Below are 19118 nucleotides of genomic sequence, written 5' to 3' on the forward strand. Positions count from 1 at the left end.
CCCCAGTCCCCCTTGTTGTGACGCCCCTGTAAGGGAGCATCAGTGAGATATGAGAAGGTGCTGATCATGAGAGAAGTTGAAACAGGTGGGAAGTAGAGATGGGACAATAAGCGATATTATCGTTTATCGTGATAAAAAACACTCAAGATAATCGTATCGCAGAGATTTAATATATCGTGATATCGTCCTCCGTCATGCACTGGGATCAATTCACCTTTTATTTGCCGAGCTGCATATCCGCTTAAACCCTCTATAATTGGTAAAAGGTACTTATAATATACCTACTTAATACAGTATTTTTTCACTCTCTATCAAATGTCTTTGCCAAAAAATAGCCGATTTTCAAGCTCACAGCGCGTCGCGTGAGCTTGTAGATCGGCTATTTTTTGGCAAATGTTCCGCCCCAGGATTTTGGATTAGCGCGATAACATTGTAAATCGCATTTGCTTTTGTCACAATAATCGTGATGACATTTTCATATCGTCCCATCCCTAGTGGGAAGAGAGGAATGTGTGTGTGTGAGACAGACATACACACACACACACACACGCTCTTAAGCAGCTGTTCCATTCACACTGTCACCCTAACAGGAAGTGATCACTGCAGCAGTTGTATGGTACGGTACGTTACTATGCTAAGAAGGGCTAAGGTGCTTGCTCTCCTCTACCGTTGGGGATAACTGTGTGTGTACTGTATGCATGTGACTGGCTGGCCGTGTAGCGCTAAAGATGACCGTTTGCTGCTCTTCTCCCTGGGATGTGTGTCTCTGACGAAGAGGTGGACTTGGAGAGTTGGGGCTGGACAGACCTGTGTGTAACAGTACTACTGCGGTTTTCATTTCCATATTCTGCCCTTATCGACAGGATCTTTCTACAATGCCAGGGATGTTAACTGGGTCGTGACGGTTATCTGTGTGCTTTGGTCGGTGCACTTGTTCTATTTTGCTGTGTCACTGATATACACATTGAACCTTGTTATGTTGTTCTGTGGTTAGACGTTTTGTTCTCGGGTTCAGTTACAGTAAGTGAGATTAACCTGTGAACTTAATCTTCTTGTCCTTTGTTCTGTGCTTAGCTTGGACTGTTTTAGATCGCTTAAAACCTTACGTCTGTTGGGTCGTTTTACAATGTTTACCTGTGCAGTCTGTGTGTGCTTCTCCGGGTTTGTCTGCGTGAGAAAAGATATAGCCACGGATTCAGTTTCAAGGCTGCGTATAGGAGAACCAGCAGTGCACCGTAAAATAGATAGAATGTTACTTCAAATGATGTGATTCGGCTTTTCATTTTGGAGATTGGACTTGCTTTTTCTATAGAAAAAAGAGCAAGGAGTGCATCTGTTTGGCTATAGACTGAAAATCTCCCATACAAGGTGCTTTTTTTTGTGTGCAAAGGTGACACAATAGATGCAAAAAATAAAAAAAGGTTAGACCAAGCCAAGGCACTCTCGGGGAAAGTTAAAATGCCTTTATTTCAGGGCTAATGCATAGCAAGAATATTAAAATATCATATATCTTGCTATGCATTATACCTGAAAATAAGGCGTTTTAACTTTCCCCAAGAGTGCCTTGGTCTAACCTTTTTTTTGCTTTTCCTAGCTTCTTTTATCATGAATCATGGTTGGAAGTTATGATGCCCTACAGCTAAAGTTCTAAAAGTTTGGAACCTGCTGCGTTCCTTGAGGGGGTTCCAACCAAGTGGACCCTTAAGCCTCTATCAGAGTCCAGGGTGAAGAGCCTATCACCGCAAATGTTAGGTGATAAGCTATCCACTTAAAGTGAGAAAACAAGTGGATGCCATCATAGTCACGGTGAAGTCCTATCACTGTGACTGACTGGTCTAGATCGATCAATCAGTGAACGGGGTGATGGGCCGATCTGTCTGAAAGTAAAAACAGAGAGATGTGTCGGGGTTTGCGGTGGATTGCTCTTCACCGCGAGTAATGACGTAATGTTGTAGTTTTATGACTTAAAAAGACTACACCGCGGTAGATAGCTTATCACCGCGGTGCCTACTATAATAGGGGCTATACAGGTGTGTAACCCTTGAGAGGGTGCAAATGTAATCAAATTACGTTCCATTTCTACTCTCATATATAGGGGATGAAATAAAGTTTGAGAACCACTGCCCTACATGGGCAAACAATAGCTAGTTTGTTTGAGATCCCATGAACTGTTACTGCATATTGATCACTCCTATGCCCGCCGGAATACTTTAAGTTTAGCTGGTACTGGAGGCTGGCAACACGAGGCGTTGTGAGCATGTAGATCGGCTATTTTCACAATTTCTGCCTCTTAATATTTGACAATTTGTCCAATGTTTAATTTATCATAATAGCCTAGAGGTATTAAAAAGTCCTTAAATTGTCACTTTAGAAATGTGCAGATACCCTCTATACACTTACACTTTTTGTTGGTTTGTTTACTGTTGAGTGACAAAACAATGGTTGCACATTAAGTTAATCATCTGGGGACCCCCCAAAATAATTTGGGGACCCCCCCCCCTGGGTGTCCCGACCCATAGGTTGTGAACGCGTGATTCCTAAACCCACCAGGCTTGAGTTGAGACCCGCCTCGCGGAAACGCGAGGACTTCCAGGAGTGGCTGAAATCCCTGCCTGACACATGGAGGGTGGATAAAGTCAGAGGCATGAAGACTTGTACTTGAGAAAAGCCTGCATTTGCACAATGCACAACTATTAATTTCTCACTACAGTGCTCAAAATAAACTGTGCTAAAAAAAAACTTGAAACTGACTTAATTGTACTGTGCTTAATAAAGGGAAAACTTTGTAACTTTGCTAAAGAGAAAAACGTACTGAGAAAGCTATTTGTCACTACTGTGCTCAAAATAAAAACTTTTACTGATTATCAGTTAAATTGTTATGGTTTGGATATGGCTTTGGGCCTATTATGCTGCGTGTATTATTGTAATGGATCAGTAGGTAGTAGGTACTTTGCACTTGAGCGAGCAGCACTAACGTTCATGGGCACTTTCATACTTAAGATTATCGAGAGGAGGCGGGTCTTAACTCAATCCTGGTGGGTTTAGGAATCACGCGTTGTGAACCACTGCTGTAAGGCAGGTCAGCTAAGGCAAAACTTTGGGTGTTAACTTCATAGGCCAGGCAGGCAGCGCTGATTCCAAAGTTCACGAGTCGTGTGTGAACAGGGGAAGCAGGACTAGTACAGTTGTTCATATCAACTGAGACTATTTTCTCCCTGGCACAGATAGATCTGTCAGTCCAACCTCAGCTGTGCTGCCTAGAATGTGGTGCAGGGCATATGAAGTTGATTTTAATGCCAGGCAGGCTCGCTTACCGCCTTGTCCCTGTCTCACACTGTCATCTAGGCCTGAAAGTGGTTCATTTAATCCAGGGGTGTCAAACTCATTTTGGGTTGAGGGCCACATTGGTCAAAAGGTGACTTGAGCTGGGCCGCAGCCAGCGCACGCGCACACACATCCAGCTAAGTGCCATTAAGTGTGCACATATATATATATATATATATATATATATATATATATATACATAAAATAAAATAAACATATGTGTATATAATATGTACACACACACACACACACACACACACACACACACACACACACACACACACTAGAGATGGACCGATTGCAAAATTCTTGGCCGATTCCGATTTCCGGTTTTATTAAATTCTGATCTGCCGATACCGATTTTTCCGATACCGATTTTCTATCTAAGAAAGAACAATAATTATACAATACACCATATATTTTTTGGCTTGAGTACCCTTTCCATGATTTTTTTATCCAAGTACTCCCTTTCCCAGACAACATTTTGCTTATATAACTGCAATTAAAACCACAACTATGGTAGGCTATATGCATAACACCCCTGTTCAACAATATAACATCACAAATAAGAAATGGAGTGAGTTTCAAACAGTGCATCCTGAGCAGATTTATTTTCAACACTGACAATAAGATTCAGTCAGTTTTCATGTCAATAACTAGTAATCAACAACCAATCATCATCAACTGATCAACAAAATTCAAAAACACATCTCAGTTGGCTGGTATTCTACCATGTAATTTCTTCAGTATCCCATGCAGTACCTCTGGGTATCACCAGGGGTACTCGTAGTACCCCAGTTAAACACTGGAATACCGTATTAGCCCGAATATAGTACGACTCTGACTCTTTACATCATTTTTTGAAAAAAAATATATAAATATTATATATTATATATTAGGTTATTTATAAAGAAAAACGTTTTTATTGGAAAATCATCATAGAAAGCTCATGCAGAGATAACATTCTGCTGTATTGTATTGCATTAACCAATTCATACTGAAAATCAGCTCCTCATAATGTGTATCAGAACAGTCCACACAGCATACTGCTGGGGAATAAAAAACACTACATTTCCCATCAAGCTCAGCGGCTCGTTTCGTCATTCAGATGCGACTCTTAACTGTAAACAGGAACCAAAGGCTACCAGGCAGCCACCATTAGCTTCATTGGGCTTCATTTACTGTTTGGATTAAACTTCCACGCTAAAGATCTCATGTGCGGCCGTCATCCACACCGATGTTCGCAAGGACAACGCACACGCACGCGCCTCGGTAAGTTCAATGCCAAAAGTCATCCGACTTGCCAAACGGAACGTGAAATGAGCCGGGTCCAAATTTCGCTGCGCAGTTTGTAGACAGTGTACGGTAACCACCGTCACAGCGGCCCAAGCGAGCTGTTACGGTGGTTACCGTACACTGTCTACAAACTGTGCAGCGAAATTTGGACGAGGCATGGTCAGCGCGCGTTGAGCCACATGTTGCGTACTGTTTTTGATCGGCGGAAAACCGGAAATTACGTTAGGACCGGCCGGTCACCGATTGAGGCCGATTTTATATAATACCGGCCGATTTTCGATACCGGCCGATACCGATGTCCATCTCTAACACACACACACACACACACACACACACACACACACACACACACACACACACACTGAGGTTTCAGCTATGATCACCTGAGACTCCAGAGTTTCAGCTTGTATAGTTACACTTGTATTATGCAGGCCTACTTTGCTTGGCCAATAAAATCACATTTTATTACTAATCTGAATGTAGTGTATGTTACAATATAACAATTGAGATGATTGTGTTTAGTTTTCCTGCTCTTCTATTGAGACAATTAGATTGTGTCAAAGGTGTTTACACACACACACACACACACACACACACACACACACACACACACACACACACACACACACACACACACACATGTATATATACATATACATATACATACTTTAATTATAGACACTGAAAACAAACAATGCATTTTTAAGGAGCCCAATTAAAACATTGAAAGTAGAACAACTCAATTTGAAGTTATACATATTCTTTTCTACTATTAACGCATTCGCTGCTTTTTCAAAATGGCTGCCAAGTACCAGGATGCCTCAGTCTCCATAGACTTCCATGTAATTCATAGTGCACAGATCATGCATGCCCATGCCTAGATCATGCACCATGTGTGTGCACGCTGTTCACAGCTTTCAAACAAAAAAATCCGCTTGGAAATCCGTTCAGGCATTCATGAGATAGAAGCCATTATGTTTTCTTCAAATGTGGTGTGGTATGGGGGTTAAACATGTGTAGCACCCCGATACTATAGAGAAGGAAATAACGGGGCGCTTGAGTTCGTTGACCTTCTACTGTTAACCCTGTATTTATAAAATAAACCACAAGGCTCGAATAATAGACCACATACCTGTTTTAAATAAAGGAACAGACCACACTTTAAATGGTAATCAAAGTTTACTCAAACGGGATAAACCCTTTTTTAAATGTCAAATAAATAAAAAACATGAAATGGACATACAACATGAAATTGAATGGTAAACTCTTTTTAAATGAACCTCTAGGCCTAAAGCCTGTTATGAAATCCAAAATTGAGAGATCTACATAATGTAGACTCTAAATTACCTTCTCAATAAACCCGAATGACTTGAAATCAATCAAAATGTAAAAACTCAAATCTCAAAACCTTCAAGAATCCCTTTAACCTGTTTTACAAAACACAGGAATAAGATGTTAATTTCCTTTGTGCAGGCACATGCGTGTGAGAGTGTGTGTGTGTGTGTGTGTCATCTTGGTGGAGAATGAAGGATGCAAGGGAGGGGTGGGGGGGTGGGGGTGGGGCTGGGGTTAGTTTTTAATCTAGGACGCATCATCAGTAGTGTTCCTCCAGGTCTTAGGGTGTTTCGGCCATTATACACTATACACCCTCTCCGGAGGCGGCCAGCTCAGGGTCATGAGTCCCGAACTTGCGTCATTTCCAATTAATCATGAGAGTATCGTTCATCTTATGGATGGCAGACTTCTCATGGGACTGTGCAAGGCAGGGGCGTCCTTTTCCCTGAGTCAAGCCTATAGGCTGACCGCATACCTCCTGGCTCCAGTTTAGGCATTTAGCAGAAGCTCAATGCCCAAACTGGAAGCTCCCAATCCAAGCGACCCACAACAAGCAAAGCAATACAATACGCAATACAACCATCAAAGCAATACAATAAGCAATAAGCAATACAACAATCAAAGTGATTAAGCATGCATGAGAATCGCGTTATGCCAGCTCCTCATGAGACTTAATCAACATCAATACCCAAACTGGAAGCTCCAAATCCAAAGCGACCCACAACAAGCAAAGCAATACAATAAGCAATAAGCAATACAACAATCAAAGTGATTAAGCATGCATGAGAATCGCGTTATGCCAGCTCCTCATGAGACTTAATCAACATCAATACATCAACTGCATAGAGATATCAATCCAGAACAAGAACAAATCGTATATACCTATACGAATGCTATCTAGCTTGGTTACTTTGGGGCCCAGCAGGGGTCCTTCCTCCTCATAAAAAGCCACTGGCTGCTTCTTTCGGCTGCCTCCGATGCAGCTTTGATGGCTGACCGCTGGCTTTGGCCTCTAATTCCCAGGTCTGCAAAGAGCCTGGTTGTAGATCTTGCCACAAACCCTCTGCATCCCACCTCCACTGGGCGGACTTCAGCGTTCCAGCCGCGCTGTTGTGCTTCAGCGTAGGTGTTTCCGCTCGTAAGCCTCATCCACTGAGTCCTCCCAGGGTACTGTGAGCTCTATGATGTACACCTTTTTTAGAGAAGGGGACCAGAGCACCAAGTCAGGTCTCAGGGTGGTTGTAGCGATCTCTGGAGGAAACACAAGTTGTCGGCCAATATCAGCCAGCATCTTCCAGTCGCGAGCCAAACGTAGTTGGCCTCGCTCAGATGGTGTCAAGCCACTCCTGGTTACCTTTGCCCCCTCACGGACAAAGGTGGTTGCCTGTTGGTGGTTGGATGCTGGTGACGGTAGGGAGTTGGTGGCAGCTCGTTTGTCCTCCAAGGTGGAGGCAAGGATCTTTAGGACTTGGTTGTGGCGCCATGTGTAACGTCCCTGGGCGAGACTGGTTTTGCACCCTGATAGAATGTGCCTTAGGGTGGCTGGAGTTGAACAAAGGGCACACCCCGGGTCTTCACCAAACCACTGGTGAAGGTTGACTGGTGTTGGAAGAACGTCATATGTAGCTCTTATGATAAAGCTCAACTGCCTCGCTTCCATGGCCCACATATCCTTCCAGCTGATCTTCCTCCTCTCCACACTGTCCCATCGTGTCCACTGGCCCTGTTTTGCAAGAGAGACTGCCTTGGCCCATCTTCCATCCTCCTCCTGGTGGCGTACTTCCTCCACCACCATCTTTCTCCGTTCTGGTGCTGCTGCCTTACTCCAAGCAGGGCGAGTAGCTGTTAACCCAAAACCTCCTCGTCCCTGCTGAACATAGCCCACAATGTCAGCATGTTTGAGGGCTGCTGTTGCTTCCTCCACTGCTTTGGCTGGTGTCCATTTGCGCCCGGTTGCCAAGGTCGGTGCGTTGTTGCTCACCACTAAATCTCTGGATTCATTCAGTGTCATCTGGAGTCTTGTTTTTGCACACTTGAACTCCTCTGTGAGACTGGTGAGGGGGAGCTTGAGGATGCCATCTCCATAGAGGCCTATGGTGGTCAGGCATCGTGGAACTCCGAGCCATTTCTTGAGGTAGCCTGTGACTCCTCTTTCCAACTTCTCCACCGTTGAAATTGGGACCTCATAAACTGCAAGGGGCCACAACATCCGAGGTAGGAGGCCAAACTGAAGGCACCAGGCCTTTAACTTTCCAGGTAGTTGTGTGTTGTCGATGGACTGCAGGCCACTGCTGATGTCTTTGCGCAGTTGTTGCACCTGGTCTTTGTCCTTCAGGCTTGAATCATACCACCTGCCAAGGCTTTTTACAGGCTGCTCAGACACTGTTGGGATTGGGTCATCGCCGATGAAGAATTTCAGGTCGGAGAGCACTCCCTTCACAATTGAGATGCTTCGTGACTTGGATGGTTTGATCTTCATGCGGGCCCAACTGATGTTCTCTTCCAGTTTTCCGAGCAGCCTCCTGGTGCATGGGACGGTGGTGGTCAACGTTGTAATGTCGTCCATGTAAGCTCTGAGCGGAGGGAGGCGCTGACCAGAGTCAACCCGCTGTCCGCCTACAACCCATTTTGAGGCTCGGATGATGATCTCCATTGCCATCGTGAATGCCAGAGGTGAGATAGTGCATCCCGCCATGATGCCTACTTCCAGGCACTGCCAAGAGGTGGTAAAGTCAGAGGTGGTAAAGCAGAACTGCATGTCTTGGAAGTAGGATTTAACCAGGGCTGTGATGGTGTCCGGTATGTGGAAGAAATCAAAGGCAGACCACAGGAGTTCATGGGGCACCGAGCCAAAGGCATTGGCAAGGTCCAGAAAGACTACATGGAGGTCCCTTCTCTCCACCTTTGCCGTTTGGATCTGGTGCCAGATCATGCTGGAATGTTCTGAGCACCCTGAGAATCCCGATATTCCTGCCTTCTGTACAGATGTGTCAATGTACTCGTTTCTTCGCAGATACTCGGACATCCTCCGAGCAATGACACTAAAGAAGATTTTGCCCTCAACGTTTAGTAGGGAGATTGGACGGAATTGGCTGATGTTCACTGCATCCTTCTCCTTTGGGATAAGGACTCCACCTGCCCTACGCCACACTTTAGGTATTATCTTCTTCTGCCATGCTGTTCTCATGAGCCTCCAGAGAAACCTCAGGACATCTGGTGCGTACTTATAAACCTTGTATGGGACTCCATTTGGCCCCGGGGATGATGCCGTTCTTGCCCGACGCACTGTGTTTTCCACCTCCTTCCATGTTGGAGGACTGCAAGGCATGTGATGTTCAGGGGGGTCAATTGGTGGGATATCTGAAGGAATGGTCAGATGTTCATGCCGCCTTGGGTCAGAATGTGTTGCTTTCAGATGATCTTCCAGGTCTATCTTTGTTGTTTTTAAAGCTCCACTTTTTTCCTTTGTGAAAATACTTTTAAGGAACTTGAAGGGATCTTTATAGAACCGTGTTCTAGTTTGTTCTTTCTTCTTTCTACGTTTCCGGAGGTTCTCTGCTCGGCGGAGGGATGCCAGTCGTGTTTTAATGTCACCTTGAAGTGCATTTATGCCTTCCCTTTCCACTCCAGAGGCTTTTTTCCACCGTTTCCTAAGTTGTCTTCTTTCTAGGACGAGGCGCTTGATCTCCTGTTGCCTCCTGGAGACTGGTGCGGTTGGAACATCTTTCCTGCCTTTCCTTTCTTGCACTCCAAAGCGTTCTGCCCCGTATTGGTAGATGATATCCCCCATTCTCTCCAGCTTCTTTTCCACTGTCCCTCGAAGTTGCTCAAGAGACAGGGTCAGATCAGTATTGATAGTTTCCCAGAGCTTCTTATCCACGGCACCAGGCCACTTCACATGCAATCTATGCCCTGCTAGTCTCCTTTCGACTGCAGGTCTAGGAGGTTGGGTCGGTTCTGCCTCTGTTGTTATCACCTCTGTGTTTGCTTCCTCCACGACAGTGGTATTGATGTACTGCAAGCTATGGTTTGCGTCCAGTTGCTGTACTTCATTCGACTGATTTGATTCCTTTCGCAGAAAGTAATCAACGCGAGGCCTCTGTCTCTCTTCTGTCAAACACTTCATCTTTCCCTGGTGAATTCTCAACCCCCGATAGGATGTAACCTTCCTCCAACCACAGGGACATATTTGCTGTGTGTGGCCCGTTGACGTGGCTGTAGCCGGGGCAACTGCTGTGTCACTCTCTTGCGCTGTGCTCTCGTTACTCGTAGTCGTTTCCGTTCCAGGGTCTGTTACCATGATGTCAGCCGATGAGTCATCTTCCGCCCCCACTCTCGCAGACTCTAGGGGTGTTCTCTTTTGTCGTCTTTTCGTAGCTATAGCGGGTGATTCCAACATGCCAAAGACATAGGAAACTACAAACATGGGAAGCTAGCCCATGCCCGTCCCAGTGGGGTCTATTCCCTCCCGTCAGCTGTCTCTCCATGCCGCCACAAGGACTTTCCCCTGTCGTCAGCTGATCTTTCTCAGCAGCCACTGGACTCAGTGTCCAGATACTCAGTTTTACAAAACACAGGATAAGATGTTAATTTCCTTTGTGCAGGCACATGCGTGTGAGTGTGTGTGTGTGTGTGTCATCTTGGTGGTGAATGATGGATGCAAGGGAGGGGTGGGGGGGTGGGGCTGGGGTTAGTTTTTAATCTAGGACGTACCATACAATAGGCGAACACTATTTCTCGACAGAACATACAAATCAATGTCATCAAATTACTGTGGGCCCACACTCGCACACACTCACACAAAACAAAAAAGGTGCAGGCCTGATATGATGGGATCCTTCTCTTGTAGATGAGCAAATGCTACTCAATGTCTCTGTTCGCTCTGGGGAACAGTTGGTGGAGATACTGTAGACTGTAATCCTCTCTTCGGTGAAAAGTCAGCAAGCCAGTCTCTGTTCGCTCTGGGGAACAGTTGCGGAATGGGATGATGAGGTGTGGGAGGTGAACAGACAGCGGGCAGGTATAATCCTTCTCTAGGCAATATACTCCCAAACAATCTTCAAAGTCAGTCTCGATGTCCTCTGGTTGATTAATCTACTGACTTCTCCCCTCAGCTCAAACACACACTTCTACCAACTTACAGATACTTCACACACTCAGGTTACATCAACAAAAGAAAAGAATAGCTACTGTCCATCCAAGCAGCAGCAAACTGCAAACACTTCTCTGTCAGATCATGCAACAGGTGATTCTGCTCAGCAATCATTCCCCTCTCCTCTCTCCCCACTGGACTGATTGAGAAGTCACCAATCAGCATGCATCACCAATAAACATGAACATTCAGTTGCCTAGGTAACTAACTAGGTTACCCTTTGATCAGTAAACTCTCTGATCAGGACTAGGTCACCGTGACTCCCATGAAATTAACCCTTTAAACAACCATGAAATATACTGTATGCATTTTTAACATAAGTCTAGTCTTTTGACAAAACCTATTTATATAGCAGGGCTATTTTTAACAGACGACTATTTATTAAAGGCATACATTTTAACTTGGTCAAACTGTTTTAGAATGACATGAACTCGGTCAAACTGTTTTAGAATGACATGAACTCTAGGTTTTAGGATAGGCTAAGGGCATGAATTAACCAAGGGCATGAATTAACCACTGGGCTACACCCTCCCCCTTCTTAGATTTTGATGTCCTCATCAAATGACATGGCATTACCCCCATCTACAGCATCTTCTGTCTTGTTGTATAAACAGGACATCTTGCCATGGGATGACACTAGACAGTGTGACACAGACAATCTGGATCCTAGTAGGTACTGCACTCTACAAGCATTCCTTTACTCAGTACGGAACAGGTTCGAGCGGAAGGTTGTCCCAGCTCATCATAACTGAACCGATTAACTGGTCTTCTCTCCCTCCTTGAGAGTTGCGGTGGGGACTCTTCTGTCTCCACAGGTAACTGAGGGTTATCAACTCCTTCTCCCCCTTCTAGACCGGTGTCTACCACAGGGTCTAGGGAGACTGCATCAGATACAGGTTCCACTTCAGGGGCTGACTGATCTATAGCCGTGGCATCTTCCACATCCTCATCTAGAGGAAGTACAGCTTGGGCCTCATCAACCACAGGAGGGACCTCCTGAACAGGGGCTTCAGGTCGTGTCTCATTCCCTAGTTCCCGGTCTCCATCCATGACTTGTGGTAGAGACACGTCCAGGTCCTCATCCTCCGAGTCTGATGGCACGTCTTGCAACTTAGATCTCGGATCACTTTGTTCCATCTGAGTCACTGTCTGTTTGCCTTGTGACCTTGTCACAGACCTTTGAGCAGGCTCTGGTTCATCTGTGTCGACTGGGAGTCGAACCAGGTATCCAATTGGCAGCAGGTGATTTTGGTGGACTGTTTTCACATTTGCCGTTCCTCTTTCTGGCCTTATAGTATACACGGGTAGATTTGGCATCTTACTGAAAACTATGTAAGGCACAGGTCTCCATTTATCCTGCAACTTGTGTTTGCCAGTTAATCCAAAGTTTCGGAGCAAAACTCGATCTCCTACTTCCAACACTTGATCTCGTACCCGTTTATCATGTGCTCTTTTGTTCTTCTGATGGTTCTTATCTGCAGCGTCTGAGGCCAACTGGTACGCCTTGCGCAGGTCAGATCTCAACTTAGCCACATACTGGTGGTACTGAGCTTCTGCATCACCATCAGGAGACACGCCGAAACAGAGGTCAACAGGCAACCTTGCTTCTCGTCCAAACATTAAAGCATAGGGTGAGTATCCTGTGGCCTCATTCCTGGTGCTGTTGTAGGCATGCACCAATTGGCTTATGTGCTGACTCCATTTCTGTTTCCGTCTTGGATCCAGAGTCCCCAGCATGGAGAGGAGGGTACGGTTGAACCTCTCTGGCTGAGGGTCTCCCTGGGGGTGGTATGGAGTCGTACGTGATTTCCTGATCCCCAACATTGTCAGCAGCTCTCTGATTAGTTGGCTTTCAAAATCACGCCCCTGATCCGAATGAATCCTGGCCGGAAGGCCATAATGGACAAAGTATTTTTCACAGAGGATCTTGGCTACTGTTGTGGCCTTCTGGTCTTTCGAGGGAAAGGCCTGCGCATAACGCGTGAAATGATCAGTCACTACTAATATGCTTGACATCCCCTGGGAATCTGGCTCCAGCGACAGAAAGTCAATGCATACCAGGTCAAGTGGTCCCTTGCTGGTGATCTGCTCCAAAGGTGCCGCACGCTGGGGAGCAGTCCTGCGTGCAATGCATCTGCCGCAATTCTTGATGTACTGATCAATCTCATTGGCCATCTTGGGCCAGTAAAACCGTTGTCTAACCAGCTCTGTGGTTTTCTCTACTCCTAGATGTCCAGACTCATCATGCAAGGATGCTAGTACCGCAGGTATGTACTCCTTTGGTAGTACAAGCTGTTGCATTTCTTGTCCAGATTGGTTCTTTATCACTCTTTGGAGTAGGTCATCCCTGATCTGCAGCTTTGGGCCTTCTCTCCTTAGCAAGGTTACAGCGGGGGCCCCGCCCTTGACTGCGCTCGACATCCGTCCATCTCTGACAGCTTGTTTCACAGGTGAGATGAGCAAGTCTCGGTCTTGAGCTTTGATTAGATCTCGCCTACTGACTTGCTCGAGACAACCGATCTGTAGCAGTGTTGGGCAAGCGTAGCATTCAGGGATGGCGTCTGGATCAATTCCTAGCTGTTCTGCACAGTAGGGGAAATCATCAGACAACTCTTGACAATGAATAGGTTTGCATAATGCTTGTATGCCATCTGGGGGAATCTCAATCCACTCTCCTCCTTCATCTTTCCTTGACAACAAGTCAGCATCGATGTTATTCCGGCCTGGCCGATACTGTATGTGAAAGTTGTAGGTAGCAAGGGCCGCTAACCATCGATGACCAGCTGCATTTAACTTGGCTGTTGTCAATACATATGTAAGAGGGTTGTTGTCAGTTCTGACTGTAAACTGAGCTCCATACAGGTAGTCGTGGAACTTATCAACAACTGCCCATTTCATGGCCAGGAATTCTAACTGATGCACTGGGTAGTGCTGTTCTGAAGTATTGAGCTTCCGGCTGGCAAAGGCAACAGGTCTCAGACCCTCAGGGTACTGCTGGTTGAGGACCGCACCTAGCCCATTAAGGCTGGCGTCAACATGGAGAATGTACGGTTTAGTGGGGTCTGCAAAGGCCAACACTGGTGCATTCGTGAGACAGTAGATGATCTTCAGGAAGGCATCAGTGCATGACTGATCCCACCGTACTCCGAAGGGCTCTGATTCCTTGTAGTATGACTGCTCTTTGGACTTTTTAGTCTTTTGACTTTTCTGAGCTGGAGGATACCCCTTAGTGAGCTCTGTGAGAGGTCTCACGATGGAGGAGTAACTCGCTATAAAATGGCGGTAGTACCCGCAGAAACCTAGGAAGGAACGAAGGGACTTGAGGTCTGTGGGTTGCTTCCAGTTGGCTACTGCGTCCACCTTGGCTGGGTCAGTGGCTATGCCATGTTCTGAGACAATATGTCCCACATATTTCACTTCTGGCCTGCAGAATTGGCACTTGTCGATTGACAGCTTCAACCCACACTCTTCGAGCCGGTCGAGGACCTTAAGAAGACGATCTTCGTGTTCCTCTAAGGACTTCCCGAACACAATCAAATCGTCAAGGTACACGATGACTTCTAGGAGGTGCATGTCTCCGACAGCCTTTTCCATAAGCCGTTGGAACGTCGCAGGGGCTCCTGTGATTCCCTGTGGCATTCGTTCAAATTGGAAAAATCCTAGAGGACAGATAAAAGCTGTTTTTTCTTTGTCCTCTTCGGCCATGGGGATCTGATAATATCCGCTGCGTAGATCGAGGACTGAGAACCACCGGCTTCCAGTCAGGCAATCTAAGGCGTCATCTATGCGTGGCACAGCATACTGATCCGGTATGGTTCTGTTATTCAGCGTCCGGTAATCGATGCACATGCGCACACTCCCATTCTTCTTCCTGGCTATAACTATGGGCGAGGCATAGGGACTCCGAGACTCTTTGATGATTCCTGCAGCCAGTAATCCCTGGATATGGCGCCGAAGGTCTTCCACATCTGCAGGTGCGATGCGGCGGGATCGCTCACGGAAAGGCTTGGTATTGTTGAGTCTAATGTGGTGTTCTACTCCCTTAGCGAGGCCCACATCCCATTCCTCAACAGAGAAGACATTGGCTCTTTCAGACAGTTTCTTGGAGAGTCTGTCTTTCCATTCATTAGAAATGGGCGAGTCCCCAAAATCAAACGGATTTGGGTCAAGGTTTGGGTGTGTCTCTGAGCCATTTTTCTGAGTCACTGTAACAGTATCAGTGACGTTCAAATGAGCTATCACCGTGCCGGGTGGAATGGAGACCTCTTTCAATGACTCATTTCTTAGCAGCACTGAAAAGTCATTCTTGTTCAGGGTGGAGGAGAACAATACTGTAGGTTGTATGAATACACCTGCGGGGAGCTCTAGATCAGCAGGCTCCTCTGTCAGGAGAATATTGTTCCACAGTGGCTGTTTTTCTTCCACTTTGCAACTGGCAATTTGCTCACAATTGGGAGGGATAATGAGAGGTCCAGGACCCATCCACTTGACTTCTGCCCCAACACCATCCAAGGTGGTTGCTGAGGGCTTCACTTTTGGGTCAACAGGGCACACATGTAGAGAGTGACTGCAAACAGTGGCTGGTGTTTTTCCAAAACCCACTAACTGCCTGACCTTTCTTGCATTAGTGCCGACAAGGATGGGAATTTTGTCAGAGCAGCGTGGATCCGGGCACACAAGAGCAAGGAGGTTTATGGCCTGGTGGTCTCCAGGGAACTCCACCTCAACTTCTATGTAGCCTTTGTATGGGTAGCTTTCTGCAGAATCGCTGAGACCCCAAATGGCCAACCCACCAACAGGATAAAGAGGTACGTGCTTCAGGTGTTTGGAATACCAGCTGTCAAATATTATAGTTACTTGTGACCCGCTATCTAGAAGGGCATCACAATCTGTCCCATTAACCTTCACTGAGGTAGTGGAGGGGGGTCCTACCAGTCCTTGAGGAATGCAATGGGCTTGCATAATTTTCACTGAACTTTTATTGGCAACAACATCTTGCTCATTCCCCTCAGAACTGGTGTCGGGTTCTTTTGGTTGACGTTTTGAGCCACGAGCCCGAATCAATTTTTGAATCACCTTCTGAGAGTTCTCAGGAGCTGTGCATGTTGTGGCAATGTGCCCATCTTCTCCACATCTGTAGCAGAAATAACTACCTGACGACTTAGATGTGGAGGTACGCACTCCCTGAGTAGAGTTAGAGGGAGGCTCTTTGTTAGGGAGTTGGGCTGTGGAAGCTTGAGTAGATCTCACAGACATTACTTTCATCTGTTCCTGTAACCTCCTCATTTCCTTTTTCAGGGCTTTTATGTCCTTGCTGTCTGTGTCCTCAACATCCTCAGTCACAGACGCTGAGTCGGGAACACTTTGAGCTTGAGCTGGCTGTGTACCGGTCAGCTCGGCCACACGTGACTTCAATTCTCGTATTTCAGATGTCAGTTCTTGCATCGGGGTTGACGGTGAAGTCTTGTCACTTTTGATGCCAACATGCTTCACTCTGGCATTTAGCTTGCGTCTGGCAGACTCATGTTCTTCTTCCGCTCGAATCTCATTCAGCAGCTCTAGAAAAGTAGGTGGGTTGTTCATTCGTTCTCTTAGTCGGAGATTGAGCATCATTATGTCAGACTCTATAGCACCTTTAATAAGTTGTTCCAGGCGAGCTCGACCGACTGAGGTATTTGGCATGCCTGCTTTCTGTACAACTTTAATCAGTACTCTCTCCGTTCTTCTTAGGAAGTCTGACAATTTTTCTCCAGGGTGCTGGCTTAGCATCCTGAAAGTGAAATATAACTCCTCTCCCGACTCAACGGTCCCGAAAGTGTTTTCTATTGCTTCGAGGTATTCTTTGGAAGTGGCATCAGGGTCTGCAAACCTCACGGCTTGGATTATCTCCAAAGCAGGTCCTTTCAAACTTTCTGCAATTCGCATTTTCTTTTCTCGGTCAGGCCGATCACTTTCCTCGACCATGAGACGTGCTTGCTCTATCCAGTTATCCAAGTGTTCCTCCCCGACCGGGGTTGGAACAACTCCAGAGAATGTTCGCAATCGCCTGAACACATTTTCACCGGAAGATTTTGCAGTTTTTGCCATCAAGTCCCCAACTGCTCTGATAATGGCCTCTGGGGAACTGGCTTGGAATAGGGGGTCAACCTTTGGCCCTTCTTCCTCTCTGGCTGTAAGCCTCCAAGGCATTGTTCTTCCCTCAGGTTGCACAGTGGGGGGTAGGGCTTTAGGATTCACTTTTACCTCGGTTTCACATAGCACTGTCAGACATTCTAATACAGGGTTGTAAGTCCGTCCCCTTACTTTCACCCGACCCAGGGCTTTGACAGTTTCCAGTGTTTCCACAATGAAGTCCGTTTCAGTGCCTTCCGGTACATCATGCACTAACAGGGCATGTTCAGGGTCTAACATTTCCCCCTTGCACCAGTTGAGGAAGGTAGCCATGTTGTTGAGGTACTAATAGTTAAGGGGTTTGGAAGTAATATGCTAAGGATTTTTAGAGATGAGGTTTTATTGTGTGGTCTGTTTACTAGCTTAGTTTTATTTTTAGTAGAAAGGAAAACTAGGATCTCAGCAGTGCCTCCATTTTATGTAGCACCCCGATACTATAGGGAAGGAAATAACGGGGCGCTTGAGTTCGTTGACCTTCTACTGTTAACCCTGTATTTATAAAATAAACCACAAGGCTCGAATAATAGACCACATACCTGTTTTAAATAAAGGAACAGACCACACTTTAAATGGTAATCAAAGTTTACTCAAACGGGATAAACCCTTTTTTAAATGTCAAATAAATAAAAAACATGAAATGGACATACAACATGAAATTGAATGGTAAACTCTTTTTAAATGAACCTCTAGGCCTAAAGCCTGTTATGAAATCCAAAATTGAGAGATCTACATAATGTAGACTCTAAATTACCTTCACAATAAACCCGAATGACTTGAAATCAATCAATCAAAATGTAAAAACTCAAATCTCAAAACCTTCAAGAATCCCTTTAACCTTAGTGTACCATACAATAGGCGAACACTATTTCTCGACAGAACATACAAATCAATGTCATCAAATTACTATGGGCCCACACTCGCACACACTCACACAAAACAAAAAAGGTGCAGGCCTGATATGATGGGATCCTTCTCTTGTAGATGAGCAAATGCTACTCAATGTCTCTGTTCGCTCTGGGGAACAGTTGGTGGAGATACTGTAGACTGTAATCCTCTCTTCGGTGAAAAGTCAGCAAGCCAGTCTCTGTTCGCTCTGGGGAACAGTTGCGGAATGGGATGATGAGGTGTGGGAGGTGAACAGACAGCGGGCAGGTATAATCCTTCTCTAGGCAATATACTCCCAAACAATCTTCAAAGTCAGTCTCGATGTCCTCTGGTTGATTAATCTACTGACTTCTCCCCTCAGCTCAAACACACACTTCTACCAACTTACAGATACTTCACACACTCAGGTTACATCAACAAAAGAAAAGAATAGCTACTGTCCATCCAAGCAGCAGCAAACTGCAAACACTTCTCTGTCAGATCATGCAACAGGTGATTCTGCTCAGCAATCATTCCCCTCTCCTCTCTCCCCACTGGACTGATTGAGAAGTCACCAATCAGCATGCATCACCAATAAACATGAACATTCAGTTGCCTAGGTAACTAACTAGGTTACCCTTTGATCAGTAAACTCTCTGATCAGGACTAGGTCACCGTGACTCCCATGAAATTAACCCTTTAAACAACCATGAAATATACTGTATGCATTTTTAACATAAGTCTTTTGACAAAACCTATTTATATAGCAGGGCTATTTTTAACAGACAACTATTTATTAAAGGCATACATTTTAACTTGGTCAAACTGTTTTAGAATGACATGAACTCGGTCAAACTGTTTTAGAATGACATGAACTCTAGGTTTTAGGATAGGGCATGAATTAACCAAGGGCATGAATTAACCACTGGGCTACACATGCAATTTCGCGATTGTGATCATACCTACTACATTTTTG

At 45.6% G+C, this 19118-nt stretch overlaps 1 protein-coding gene across 6 annotated transcripts in view; it reads left to right on the plus strand.

Moving 5' to 3' along the window:
* The first annotated feature begins 675 nt into the window (after positions 1-675).
* The window catches only part of LOC308303684 (SUN domain-containing protein 1-like), an 84893-nt gene continuing 66450 nt past the window's right edge, over positions 676-19118 (plus strand). For 5 of the 6 annotated variants that reach the window (XM_080748142.1, XM_080748141.1, XM_080748143.1 and 2 more), the window contains exon 1: positions 676-809. In XM_080748142.1, the coding sequence (XP_080604268.1) occupies positions 757-809 (53 nt within the window). In that variant the 5' untranslated portion in view covers positions 676-756. Of the gene's footprint in view, positions 810-886; positions 1021-19118 lie in introns of those variants that run through there. The other variant, XM_080748144.1, reaches the window with a different exon arrangement.

Source organism: Nannobrachium achirus, assembly GCF_963921795.1.
Source record: "Nannobrachium achirus genome assembly, chromosome: 18".
Classification (NCBI taxonomy): Eukaryota; Metazoa; Chordata; class Actinopteri; order Myctophiformes; family Myctophidae; genus Nannobrachium; species Nannobrachium achirus.